Raw genomic sequence first — 14451 nt, forward strand, 5'->3', positions numbered from 1 at the left:
CATCTAATTGCCTGAACCCACTGAGCTCAGCATCTTTTGGAAATTCATGCAAACACATTTAGAATTTGTGCAAATAGGAACATTGTAGTGGTAGGCATACTGGTTATTACTTTTCTTCCCGATTGCTGCCATAGTTTACCCAACTATGACGACTTACACTTTGTGAACGTGGAAGTGTGAAAAGTGTCCATTGACTTTTATTGTTAGTGCCTCACTATAACCTCGATTTTTGCTGCTTCTTTTTTTTTTTAAGAAAAGAAGGGACGAGTCAAAATAATTTTTTGTGGTAATCAACATTAGGCCTATGCCACAAATGCTGTCGATTGAGCTTAACTTCTATTGAACCCATGATATTCCTTTAGGGTAAGTGTATTTAGCGTGCTGTCCCTAAAAGAGGGGCTTGAGTACAGCATTGGGCTTGAGCTCTGAGATCCTCCACACCCTGACTATTTGACTAAAGAAGAACTAGAAAGTCAATGTTAATAATAATTGGTATTATTCTTGACCTATTATAACCTATTCTTGACCATTTCTGTGTGTGTGTGTGTGTGTGTGTGTGTGTGTGTGTGTGTGCCTGAAGATGTGTCGAATGTGGAAAGCTTGTTTTTGCTAGATAGGGGGAGTGCGAAAACCTGCAGAACAGAGTGTTCTATATGTGTGTGTGTGTGTGTGTGTGTGTGCGTCCAAACAGACATATCTCATGAATTGAGTGTGTGCGTCCAAGAAGTTTGTGTGACCACGGCCATGACCTAGTTAGGGGGGTATAAGTACAGCTGTTATTTTGCAGCTCTTTTCTTCTTTTTTTTTTTCTTCTTCTTAATTATTGTATACCAGTTTGATGCTTGCTTGAGCTCTAATAAAAGCAACTCGTTTGGAGCCCCTTCATCCTTGGCCTCCTATTGGCTTCTTTTTGGGTTAAGAGAGAAACATCACTATGCTCCAATAGCATCTAAACATCTGGAGTGATCACTTAAATATAAAATTGGATCTAAAAAAAAGATTTACGCTTTTCAATTTCATAACAAAATTCCATCAAATTGAATTGTGTAATTTTTAAAGAAATGTAATTATTAAAACTTAAAACATTGAGTTATTTTATTTGGTTAAATATTACTCAATTGAATTAGATGGAATTTTGTTATGAAATGTAAATGAGCAAATCCATTATATTGAGTGTTTCTACCACACAAAAATAACTTGCATTTGAATATCAAGGCATAATGCAAAACAGTTATCTTCTTTTTTTTTTTTTTTAGTTTTTCTTCAAGATCAAATAACAGTTTTCAAATACAGATAGTTGGCTTCCAGGAAGAAAGACCTGAGGAGATTTTGGAAGAGCTGAAATGATGAACCCTTAAATTATCTATTACTCTCAATTAGGTCATTTGGTAAAACAGCATGTACAGCAATTTTCTATAGAGATCAAAAGTTACTCAGAGATTCTTAAAGGACAAAAATGTCCACGTCAAAAAACTGCCATAATAATATTATATTTTAATGTTATTTTCCACTTTCAATTAGTAAATTTTTTTAACCAGCATCAGTCCTAATCATAACTACCAAATATTAATTCATTTTAAGGATTTTAACCATTAAAAATCCAGTTTGTTTATTCAATTGGCCTGCAGTGCTCTATAATACAGCAAACAGAAAATAGGAAAAAAGGATGTACTTGCTCCAAAGGCTAAACATGAGAAAAATGGCACAATCTGGTGGAAAATATTAAGAGTTTTAATTTTTAAGCCAGGGCTCTGGAATGAAAGCATAATATCATAGAATTCATTATGTTATGCTTTAATTGCACTTGGATCAAATATTGCAGTTTAAATGGGAACATTTTTGTCCTGAAGTCTCTGAGTGTAACTTTTTTGTGTACACCGTGTATTATAGATCTATTATAGGAACTGAGGTTCAAAAATCAATATTCACTCAAAAATACACACCTTGGGCAAAATGTATGCCATTGGCATTGACACTGCCAAAATGATAGAAAAAACTAAAATGAAAAAGACAAAAATGTCCTGAAGGTCGCACAAGTGTGAAAACATAAAATAGCAAACACGTTATCTTTACTGGCAGTAAATTACTGCATAAAAAAGTGTGTTGTGCATATTTTCTCAGAAATTATCTGTCTTACTCCTACATGTTTTGTGAAAATGCAAAAGGCAGTTTAGCCACATATACACACAGAGCGCTTATACAAAAGAGTCTCCATGGAAACATTGCATAGGATTTCTAGGTGCTGAGGAAAGGAAAACCTTAATCCTTGTTCTTCTCTGCAGTGTATGTGGGTGGGTGCGCTCAGCAGTCTCAGGGGCAGCACATACATTCCTGCAGTGCAGTCTGTCACGGGAGATAAAGACAGAAATATCTTCTGACACACACACACACACACACACACACACACACACACACACACAAGTCGCTACATCTAAACAGCTCAGTTGCTTGCTATTACTTTAATCTCAATGTGAAATACTCTTACATTGTTTCCACATGAAGTTGCAGCGATCAGGTGGTACAAGTCAGAGCTCTCAGAAAATTCAGTTTACAAATTGTAATTACGAGTTCTCCGAGGACGTGGCCTTTTTTTACAAGTCGGAATCTCGAAATTATGGTAATTACAACATGGATTGAAAGCAGCATAAATCAGTGCTTTTGAAACACTTTTGTTTTTTTCTCCCCAATTTGGAATGCCCAATTCAAATGCGCTCTAAATCCTCGTGGTGGCGTAAGAATCGACTCAATCCAGGTGATGGAGGACGATTCCTCAGCATCTTATCACGTGGCTTGTTGAGTTAATTATCACAGAGACGCGTGAGTCGATAGGCTCATGCTATTCCCTGCCGAGAGCGAACCACATTATAGTGACCAAGAGATTACCTCATGTGACACTGCCCTCCCTAGCAACCGGGCCAATTTGGATGCTTAAGCTGCGTACACACTTTGTCGCTGCAGGTCGCCAGTGGCTGGCGGTGAAGTCGCTAGTGGGCGTTCCCACTACTGGTTGCCTAGTAACGTTTATAAATGACATTCATGGATGTCATTCCATTGCTGTTGACAGCGAATCACATTTCTTGCCGCTAAAAACAAACATTTTGGAGGGAAAAGACTAAATATTAATGGAATCAGTATTTAAAATGCTTTATATCAAAGATGAAGGTGAAACAATGCGTGCTCTTTGCCATAGCGGCTGTTTATCTGCGGCGAAAACGCAAACGCCGGTCTGTCCGGGTCCACGAGTCAGCACGGCAAGTAACACCGGCTGGTTCAAGATCCATATCACAGAGCACTGGAAAATTGCTAACAGCAAGAATGAGCCTTTCATCCATCTTTCCGTTACTGCAGGAGCTGAGAGAGAGAAAAAGATCATGTGAGCTCTCCCGTCTTCTCTCCTATTGGCTGTCGCTTCCGTAAGTCGCTCTTCATTTGAATAAAGTTGAATTTTTTTTTTTTAATTATTGACAGAACATAATATACAACAGTATACAAATATATACAGAAAATACCAGGAAAAATACTACAAGTCTTTTTTGCTTTTTTGTTGACAATATTCTCCAAACAGGTGCTAGTTCTTGGTCTTCTGGAGAAAATGAATGAAATTTGGCTTGGACCATGACCATATCTTTTTCTGTATGTGGAACTTCCCCAAAATAATAAAAAGAAGAAAAATAAAGTTATTATTATTATTATTATTTTCATTGGAATAATATATACATATATCAAAATTATTTAGTTGAACTTGTTTCAACTTTGTCTCATTGAAAATGAATGGGAAGGGGTTGCTGTCTCGCACGATGTCACTGGCAGTGTGTATGCAGCTTTAGGAAAACCTGGCTGGAGTCACTCAGCACGCTCTGGATTTGAACTCACGACTCCAGGGTTGGTAGTCAGGACCTTTACTCGCTGAGCTACCCAGGCCCCAAAACACCTTTATTTACTGACTGGCCCCATTCACTTCCATTATAAGTGCTTTTATCAAATAATGGCCGTGTCAAAAATATTTTGTGTGGTAAATATTCAACATTATGCCACAAATGCTGTTAAATGAGATTACCTTGTATTGAACCCGAAATATTCCTTTAATATTGGTTTTCTGAACAGGCACTCACAAATAAAGTTATTTATGTCAGAATCAAAACTAAGCAGCAGCAAGAACAATTATAGGACTAAATGTGTGTGTGTGTGTGTGTGCGTGCGTGCGTGTGTGTGTGTGTGTGTGTGTGTGTGTGTGTGTGTGTTTTATTACGTGTATATAACTAAATATGTGTAAAACAGAATTAAAAGAATGAAGGGAAAAAACACTGGGTACATATGAATATTTTTGTTTAGAAAATATTTTAGCGATTTATAAAACACCTCCAGTTCCTTTTGGAATGACAAATAGGAAAAAACGAAAAAATCAAAATCTATATATATCGAATCCCAGACCTCTGACATTCTCAACAAAATGTTCAATAGAGATCACTTGATGGCAGTAACATATTGGTGACATGTCTGCAGCCTTAGCAGAAGAAGAACACACAAGAAGTCTTACTAATCAAACCCGTGCATAATGATCATTTTTTATATATATATTTTTTTATATATATCAAATTGAGAGTAGCTTAATTACACGTTACATTTACATTCTAACTAAGTTTAATTATAAAATGTTCACAACAATACTACACCAAATACAATAAATATAGTGTTCGATTATCGCCACCTCTATTAACAATGTCTAGTTTCTGGTATTTACATCATGGCGACTCCCTGTACGCATGTGAGGAAATGAGAGGATGATCCTGTATCATATTTTCTTATGTTTAGAAAGTGTGATTAATGGGTAAAGGGGATTTTAATTAAAGGTCGATGTTTTCAGAATGTTGCGTCATGCTCTTCTGACGGGTTTTTTGACACGAAATGCCAGTTTCATTGTTGTAAAGTGCGTCGCAGCTTCATCAAATGTGCGCAAGCCAGCTGCTGTCTGTCCTACAGAACGAGTATATGAAGGGCCTATGAGATTCTTCTGTGATTCGGTGCCTTTGAGACCACAGAAATGGGCTGAGAGCAATAATGCCAGTACAAACCCCTCTGATCATGTGCCGGGAGAAGATGCCAGTGATGTTTTTGGCGAATATTCCCGAAATTATTCATCCAGACAAACCTTCCGCAAAACATCCCCGGAGCAGATGGATCTGAAATACACCGATGCTGATGGGAATGACGCTGTTGTGGAGAAGTTCAAATCCAAAACGGGTCGGAGAAATACATCGTATTGGTATTTCCTCCAGTGCAAAAAGCTAATTAAATCGGGTAAAGTAAGTTGACTAAAAACAGTCTTTCACGTAACACAGACAAAAAAAAAAAAAAAAGGTCTGTGGCGGTATACAGTGATTGTATTATTAGATGGTAAAGTTTTTATACATACCAATGTTCAAATAACCTTGTATTTACTCGGTACAAAGGCATGTATATGTGTATGTGTATGTGTGTGTGTATATATATATATATATATATATATTCTTCTCACCACAATTGTACAGAGTGGTTATCTGAGTTACCGTAGACTTTGTCAGTTGTAACTAGTCTGGACATTTTCTGTTGACCTCTCTCATCAACAAGACATTTATGTCCACAGAACTGCCGCTCATTGGATGTTTTTTGTTTGTCCAAATCACTGAGCTCACATTTTTACCCATTCTGATGGTTGATGTGAACATTAACTGAAGCTGCTGACCCGTATCTGCATGGTTTTATGCACTGCTTTGCTGCCTCACGATTTGGTGATTTGACAGTCGCATGGATTGTTGGTGCCAGATGGGCTGGTTTGAGTATTTCTGTAACTGCTGATCTCCTGGGATTTTCACACACAACAGTCTCTAGAATTTACTCCTAATGGTGCCAAAAACCAAAACATCCATTGAAGGGGAGTTCTGCGGATGGAAATACCTTGTTGATGAGAGAGGTCAACGGAGAATGTCCAGACTGGTTCGAACTGACAAAGTCTATGGTAACTCAGATAACCACTCTGTACAACTGTGGTGAGAAGAATATCATCTCAGAATGCTATTCTGACGAGGCACGAGGGGGACCTACACAATATTAGGCATGTGGTTTTAATGTTGTGGCAGATCGGTGTATATTTATATTTCCATGCTGCAGTAGACAAAATACACAGTACAATAGTACTTTTTAATAGTTTTTTGGTGCTCCAAGGTACTTAAAAGATATCATGACATATGTCCCAAAAGCCAAAGTATTTCTATGATACATGCCCAAAAACAGTTTATTAACATGGTACCAACAAAAGCATGGAAATACGATGGACTTTTTGGTTATTTTTTGTCAATGAAAAGCTATTACATGTTTTGGGGGACACTACTATTGTTTAAGTCCCTTACATTACCTTTGATATATGAGTATGGTAATCAAAGAGTGGCATGGTATTATCATCATCATCATCTGAGACCATGGTCCCACCACAGTACATATTTGTAAGAGTAAGGAGAATGTTTGGACCAATTACAGGCTGAATTTCTCTATTTGTCTTTATTACATATAAACCCACCCAGACATCTGTGGTGATTTCAAATTGTTTTTTTCTTTTCAGCTCGCTGAGGCATTAGTTCTGTTTGAACGTGATATGCTTAAAGGAGAACGGTTACAGCCTGAGGAGTTTAATTACACCGTGCTCATCGGTGGATGTGGACGCGTAGGATACCTTAAGAAAGCCTTCCAGCTGTACAATAATGTAAGATGGCAATACTTCAAATTATGATGCTTTATGATTTTAACCTTAAAGTTTGATGCATTTTGATTGTTCTTTAGTTAATGCAAATTAATGTTGTAATGCTATAACCAGATGAAGAAGCGAGGGATAGAGCCATCTGATGCTACATACACCGCACTGTTCAATGCTTGTGCAGAGTCGCCGTGGAAACAAGCTGGGCTGGAACAGGCATTGAAACTCAAGCAAGAGCTGCTCAAGAAGAACGTCCCTGTCAGTGCCATTACCCAGCATGCCTTGCTCAAAACAATAGCACATGCTGGAGATCTGAAGTCATGCTTTCAAATTCTGCGGGTATGAATTAATATCCATTCATATTTTATCTATTAGTATTTACTTAGTATCACTAACACCACTGTAATTTCATTTGGATTGTGTATTTGAATAGGACATGCTTCAAAGTGGACAACCCATCACACAAGAGACATTTCAGTATCTGTTGATTGGCTGTGTGAAAGACAAGCTGCAGGGCTTCAGACTTGCTTTACAGGTATGTACACACAGCCACTGATTTACATTAGATACATGTACAAATTGTTCTGGTTTCGTGGTGAACAACTTTTTTTTTAATGAATTAGTTAATTCAATGATTGAACAACTCACTCATAACATAAGAGCTAATTTGTTGCCACCTACTGGAGTAAATAAGCATTGTCCAGAAATGGTCACTGAACGAATCAGTGAAAGAAATCAATATGAACAATGAATTAAAATCCACAAACACAGAGAAGCAAAGGGATACAAATAGTGAAGCGTGTTATTATATTAGTACCGTAGTACAATATATTAACAAACAGATACATATGGAAACAAACAGTACAAACCACAAACACATTTTAAGTTCTTCATTTATTCGTTTTCATTTGTTTTTCAGGTGTGGCATCAGATGCTTAGAATCGGAATAAAACCTGACACCCAGAATTACAGTATACTCCTGCGTGCAGCACGAGATTGTGGGATAGGTGATCCTGAGCTGGCTTCTGCATTACTCCTGAGGGGTACAGAAGAGGAGACCCCAAAACTCACAAGTGGAAGGATAAGCCGCAGGATGAAAGTCAAAGCGCAGAGCTCAAATCTTAAGCCATTAGATATGGATGCATTTGAGAAAGAGCTATTTGTAGACACACATACTCGTAAATCTCGCATCCTAAACATGCACACAATGAGCAATGCACATGCTGAAGAAAGTGATTTGATCACTCAGAAGGAAAAAGATCAAAGCAGAATACATGCATCTCAAGATGCAACCCAAATTCTCCCTTTATCATTGAGTTCAAAACAGAAGGTTATAAGTGGCTCTCTGACCTTTCAATCACAGTTGTCAACACAAAGTGCTGGTCTCCCAAACCTTCTGGACCCTTCGACTTGCCACTCAGGTGTGGTTGCCTTGGCCCCTGTCAATAGTGCCTCTGATAGACTTGCGTTAATTGGAAACCTTGATGGCTTTTTGGAAAAGATGGCCAGTGATGGATTGGAGCCCACCATTAAAACCATCACGCTATTGGCTGATGTCATGGAACCTGGAAGCCAATCAGTGCAGAGTTTGATTAGTGTGGCCAAAAAGAGTGGCGTCAAGTTGGATGTGACTTTTTTTAACATCCTAATCAGAAGGATAGCCAAAATTGGGGACTTGGATGGTGCTAAGGTTAGAAAATAATCTAATCAGCTGTTCAGAAAGTACTACTAACACTAAAGAAATTAACTAATTGACCCTTTGGTAAACTCTAGTGATAGATACAACAGCGATATAACAGCCAGGCTGATTCATCGGCCGATATTTGGCCATTTTGCAATTAATCACATCGGCCTATAACCATGTTTGCTTGGCCGATTTAAGTGATTGCTCACCCGAAAATGAAAATCCACTCATTATTTACTTACCCTCATGCCATCCCAGATGTGTGTGACTTTCTTCTGTAGAACACAAACAAAGATTTTAAGAATTTCTCAGCGTTATAGGTCCATACAAAGTGAATAGTGACCAAAATTTGAAGATCCAAAAAAGCACGTTACGTTTTATAGATTACATAAAAGTAATCCATTAGACTCCAGTGGTTTAATCAATGTGTTCTGAAGCGATCCAATTGGTTTTTGGTGAGAACAGACCAAAATATAACTAAATTCTCACTGTAAATTTTTTAATTTTTTTATTTATTTAACCAGGTAAACTGTAAATTTTGACATCTGCAGTCTCCTTGGCAATAAAGATTTCAAGCTCAATTACAATTCTTAGCACCATCTATCGCTCTGTGCATGCGTCAAGTGCTAGCAAGTGTAATAAAGCTTGAAATCATGATTGTGCCATAATCGTGACTGAATTACTTTTATGCTGCCTTCATGTGATTTTTAGAGCTTCCGAGTTTTAAACCCCATTATGGACTTGCATTGTATTGACCTACAGATCTGAGATTTTCTTCTGAAAAATCTTTGTTTTTGTTCTGCAGAAGAAAGTCCTATACATCTGGGATGGCATAAGAGTGAGTAAATGTTGACAAAAATGTGAATATTTGGGTGAACTATTCCTTCAGTTTACCTAGAAGCAAATGTTGGTGTCTTACTGATCTTATACATGTTCATTTGAGAACGAGGGTTGACCAAATTGAATCCACAGTGTGCGATTTATTTAAAGATTTGGAAATGGGAACAATTTGTTTTTTTTACAGTATTGCATGATTTCAGTAAAGTTCTGTTTAAAACTATCCAAACACATTCGACTTTCATAGACTGAGATTAAAAAAGAACAAAAGCTTGTATGATAGATAATATGGCAGACAATAACAGGTTACGTTTTTAAGGCGGGGCTTAGCAAAGGGTCAGATAACAAACCATTACATCAATATTGAAGTTTCTTTGAGTACATAATAAAATAATGGAGCCATTTGTGCAATAATAGTGTATTTTCTTCAAAAATGACTATGTTGCTTTGAAAAAACAACAACAACAGTTTTCTCACTCTTTAGGCTGTAAAAGCCCTGATTGTCAATAGAGGCTTGGTTGCAAATACACAGACATTCTGTAGTGTTGCACTGGCTTGCCGAAGACAGAAAGATGGACTGCAACTGCTTTCTGACATGGAGGTCTGAAAATAACTTTATTTATTTATCCATACTTTCTAATGTTGTTTTCAATAGCACAAATAGTGTGGGAACCCTTATTACAAGCAATAGTACAATGCATCCTAAAAAGGTTGAAGAACTCTATTACAACTTTTATCATTTTCCCTATTGAAATGTCTTTTTATTGTTTGAATGTGCAGTTTTATATAACACACACTTATTTGTATTGATTTTGTGCAGTCATGTGGCCTTGTGCCGAACACTCATGTGTACAGTGCCCTGATCAGTCAGGCAGTGAAGCGTTTGGACTATGCTTATCTGCATGAGCTTCTCCGTCACATGCATAAACTGCAAGTGCCACCCAATGATGTCATCATCAGACAGCTGGAGTTTGCAGCTCAGTATCCGTCCTCCTATGACAAGGTTAGAAGCTGAGTGGGACTGCTTCTTATGCATGTCTACGTTTTAGTTATAAAAAATGTACAAAAACTATTTGGAAACGTTTTAAAACAATAAGTCATGCGAGCATGTGCGTTACTGGGATTTTGCCCAGCTGTTAGTAATGAAGTATAGACCCTAAACCTCCTTAACCACTGTGGTACTATCATTGTATTGCAAATATAAAATGGTGGCAACCGCTATTTGATAAAAGACACTATTGTTCAATAAATATTTACATTTGCCAAATAATATGGTTCATTAGCCAAACTGTAGGATGTTTATGGTTGCCACATTAATATGCAATTAAATTGATGTGCATAAAACACACCTATTATGCAGTGCCTTTGAATATGGCTCATCCAGTGAGAGATGCTGTCCATTTTATTGTAATCATTCATAAGCCAAGTCATAAGCTATCATTTGTCATATTAATAAAACAAACTTAAGCTCTAAATGTAGCAGCACAGTGCTCATGAATATGCATTATATCTTTCTCTATCCAGTTAAAGTCACAGAACACATACCTGGAGAAGATTGATGGTTTCCGTGGTTTTTACAAAGAATGGCTGGAGTTCATGCCTGGTCAAGAAACGCCACATCCCTGGGACAAATATCGGCCCTCAGATCCACAAACTGATGAAGATGAGATCTCACAAAATCAAGTTTCTGAATAAATCCCATTCCAGAAATGTGTTGTACTAGTAAATGAGTGTCTCTAAGTTTCCTGAACTTAAGTTTAAATGAATAAGGATAATCTGAGGCTGGTTGTGCATACGTCATGTAAGAACTGTCCAATTGTTGTCTATATATAATTTTGTGTGTGTGCGTGTGTTGATTGAATTGTTATTAAATTTAAAGTACAAAATCAGTAATCTGTCACATATTATGCCGTTTGCACTTGGCCATACAATGGTTCAAAGTTCTATTCGGGATGGTATCCCCAACCTTGAGAGGGAAATTATGGCAAATAATTTTAACTTGACCCTAAATCATTGTTTTGGTAATTTTTGACCTGAATCGTTTTTGTTTTTGTAATAAAAATGATTTCCCTCATCTGAGTGGTACAAAGCTTGGGGACTTTTCCTGCAATTGCCATATGAAAAAAAAAAATGTGGACTTGATTCGATGAGTCTAAGTGGTTGTAAAAAGAAGAGAAACACTCATCGTGTTCGGGTCAAATTTGACCCACCGGAGGAAATGAATGTGTGAGACCATAACACAGAGCAATTCTTTTTTTATTTGTCAAATAAAATCAATAAATCAGCCACAATGCAGAACACACACATAAAGTAGAGAGACTATATTTTTGAGGACATCTCATAGATTGTATTATCCATTAATTTCATATTAGGCTAATAATATTTTCTATTTCCTAACGCAACCCCTAAACTTAATCATCACACAAACCTGTGCACATCACTAGATTTGAAGTTCAACATCATCTGACCTATTTAGATGATTTAGGCCCAATTTGTTTTATTAGGGGATGGCCCTCATAAGTGTAGACATCTGTCCACACATATCAGAAATACTGTCTGACTTTGACCCCTTTGTGACAAAGTTTATGCTAGAAGTTTGATGTTTGAAATAAATGATAATAATTAAATACAAAACAATCACTCTGTCTTTTCTTTGTAAGAGTCAGATTTGACTGTGATAGCATTTTCAGGTGTGACAGCATATTGAGGCATTACTGCAAAATCTTTGTGTGTGTGTATGGGGTGGGGGGGTTAATGTATATAATTGATTCAGTATTTTACATTGTGCTTGTCTGTCTTGTGGGTGGAATAAATAAAAACTCTTCATAACAAAACAAACAAATCTGGTGGTTTTATATATACATACATACATACATACATATATATATATATATAATATGCTTCCCAATATAATAAGTTTGTTACAACAGTGGATTAAAAAGATCAGCCAATGAATGAAGTGCTGATGCCATCTACAGGATATAATTGTTATTTCATGTAATTGTTATTTTATTCCAGTAGATGGCCCAATGTTTAAGATACAGTTTTTGGACTGTTTTTTAATTTTCTCAACTGATATTTTTATATATTATTATTATTGAAGTGAAGATAACATAAAATGTGCTTATTTTATATGATAATGGAGGGAATGGGGTAAGATAGTAATTTTGAGGTAAATAAGTTAAAATATACCATAAAAAATGTTTTACTTCAAAAAAGTTTTCGAAATAAAAGAAAGGTGATTTGAAATTCAATATTTTATATTTATATTGGATATTTTGGGTCAAACTGTACATCTCTAATTACCAGCTCACCATTTCATTTCATGCCACTAATGTTTTCTCTTCTATAATATGATGCTTTAATGAGAAATATTTAAGTAACCTAATGTTAATTTGATCAATACGATTTTATAAAAGTATAAAAGGAGTGCACAGTACAACTGACTTTTACTAGAAAAGTAAAAGGTGACAGACACTCACGGCAGACACTTCCTATGATACCATACATATTATGTTTTCATAAACATTAAATTAAATACAAGATATATCTTATAAATATATTATGTCAAATAAAATCAATAATTATATCTTATATTAAATATATATAAATATAATATAAATATATCTTATATTACATTTATAATATATCTTGTAAATATATAATGATAGATAGATTATATAAATATATAATGATAGACACCAACCCTGCGATTTGAAGCCGCGGTGATTTCCGATTTGGTCAGAGTCACGTGATAAACGAAGGCGCCAATCTTGAACGCGCGCAGCCACCTTCTGACGTGGGTGTTTCGATAGAACATGCAAGTTTTAATTTACAAACAAATAGACAATATTATATTTTTTAAGCTTGTATGACACGGACACAAATGTTACATGGTTTAGTCTTTTATTCAAGGTTGTTTCTTCTGTGATGTTTTGTAGGATGGATCAAAATATACCGATAATTGTTTTGAGCGATGAAGATGATGATGGAAACTTGACACACAACGATTCTTCTGTGCTAATTGTTGAAAACGAGAAAAACGGAACAGGTAACCTGTTTTACCTCACAAAAACTTTAACGTGACACTAGCAATACAGTAAAATAACATTGACAAAAAGTACCATGGTAATACCCTGTTTTTTTGTGCATGTATCGTGGTTGCACCACTTTTTGTTTTGGACATGCGCTAAGGTAATGCCATGTTTTTGGACATGCAGTATGACAATACCATGCTTTTTGGCTTGTACTATGGTAATACCATAGTTTTGTGGCATGTACTATGGTAATACCGTATTTTTTGGCATGTTAATATCATAGTTTTTGGACATGTGTTATGGTAATTCTATGTTGTTTGACATGTGTTATGGTAATACCATAGTTTTTTGACATGTGTTATGGTAATACCATAGTTTTTTGACATGTGTTATGGTAATACTATAGTTTTATGACATGTGTTATGGTAATACCATAGTTTTATGACATGTGTTATGGTAATACCATAGTTTTTTGACATGTGTTATGGTAATACCATAGTTTTTTGACATGTGTTATGGTAATACCATAGTTTTTTGACATGTGTTATGGTAATACCATAGTTTTTTGACATGTGTTATGGTAATACTATAGTTTTATGACATGTGTTATGGTAATACCATAGTTTTTTGGCATGTGTTATGGTAGTGCCATGTTTTTTGGCTTTAACTCTGGCAATGCCATGTTGTTCTTATTATTTTAAGTACCTTGGAGTACCATGTAAATACCATGATAAATGGTAATCATTCTGTGACATTGTATATAAGCACCATCGAATTAACACCCAATTTTATCACTATACCATGGTACCACCAGAATACTTTTTGTAAGGAAATAATACAATAAAATATTTAAGAAACATTATAATTTATATGTGACACTATTTAATGAAAAATTTGCTGTATAATAAATAAGAATTAAGTTGTCATTGATCTGTTTCTCTTTTGATTCTGTTCATCTCAGAAATATCGAAGCATATTGAGGAACTGGATGAGGACCTGGCTATAACATTCTCCCAAACTGCAACAGTGCTTCCACATGCAAGATATGACTGCTTACTGCCATTCAGGTCAGTAACACAATGATGACATCATGTGTATTACTTGTGCTGGGGTTGTCAGTACTTCTCAGATAGCAAAATAGCTTTTGGCTGAATTTGGCATTTTTT

At 36.0% G+C, this 14451-nt stretch overlaps 2 protein-coding genes across 2 annotated transcripts in view; both read left to right on the top strand.

Moving 5' to 3' along the window:
- The first annotated feature begins 4757 nt into the window (after positions 1-4757).
- ptcd1 (pentatricopeptide repeat domain 1) lies at positions 4758-12062 on the top strand. The gene is made up of 8 exons (XM_052127046.1): positions 4758-5303; positions 6596-6736; positions 6848-7066; positions 7161-7262; positions 7647-8417; positions 9733-9849; positions 10069-10251; positions 10773-12062. The coding sequence occupies exons 1-8, from the start codon at positions 4866-4868 to the stop codon at positions 10941-10943; spliced, it is 2142 nt and encodes a 713-aa protein (XP_051983006.1). The 5' UTR covers positions 4758-4865; the 3' UTR covers positions 10944-12062.
- A 972-nt stretch (positions 12063-13034) lies between these two features.
- Positions 13035-14451, top strand: part of zgc:112980 (uncharacterized protein LOC503706 homolog) — a 38533-nt gene continuing 37116 nt past the window's right edge. The window contains exons 1-3 of the mRNA XM_052127045.1: positions 13035-13047; positions 13190-13299; positions 14247-14352. Of these exons, the coding sequence (XP_051983005.1) occupies positions 13191-13299; positions 14247-14352 (215 nt within the window). The 5' untranslated portion in view covers positions 13035-13047; position 13190. The remainder of the gene's footprint in view (positions 13048-13189; positions 13300-14246; positions 14353-14451) is intronic.

The sequence above is a fragment of the Xyrauchen texanus genome, chromosome 5, assembly GCF_025860055.1.
Source record: "Xyrauchen texanus isolate HMW12.3.18 chromosome 5, RBS_HiC_50CHRs, whole genome shotgun sequence".
Taxonomy (NCBI): Eukaryota; Metazoa; Chordata; class Actinopteri; order Cypriniformes; family Catostomidae; genus Xyrauchen; species Xyrauchen texanus.

What these genes read in the sequence shown, in the direction of transcription:
- ptcd1 (XM_052127046.1), top strand. Translation starts at nt 4,866, where the DNA reads ATGTTGCGTCATGCTCTTCTGACGGGTTTTTTGACACGAAATGCCAGT. An exon ending in GCTTCAGACTTGCTTTACAG is followed by an intron (nt 7,263 to 7,646) that starts GTATGTACACAC and finishes TTTGTTTTTCAG; the next exon opens with GTGTGGCATCAGATGCTTAG. An exon ending in GGGACTTGGATGGTGCTAAG is followed by an intron (nt 8,418 to 9,732) that starts GTTAGAAAATAA and finishes CTCACTCTTTAG; the next exon opens with GCTGTAAAAGCCCTGATTGT.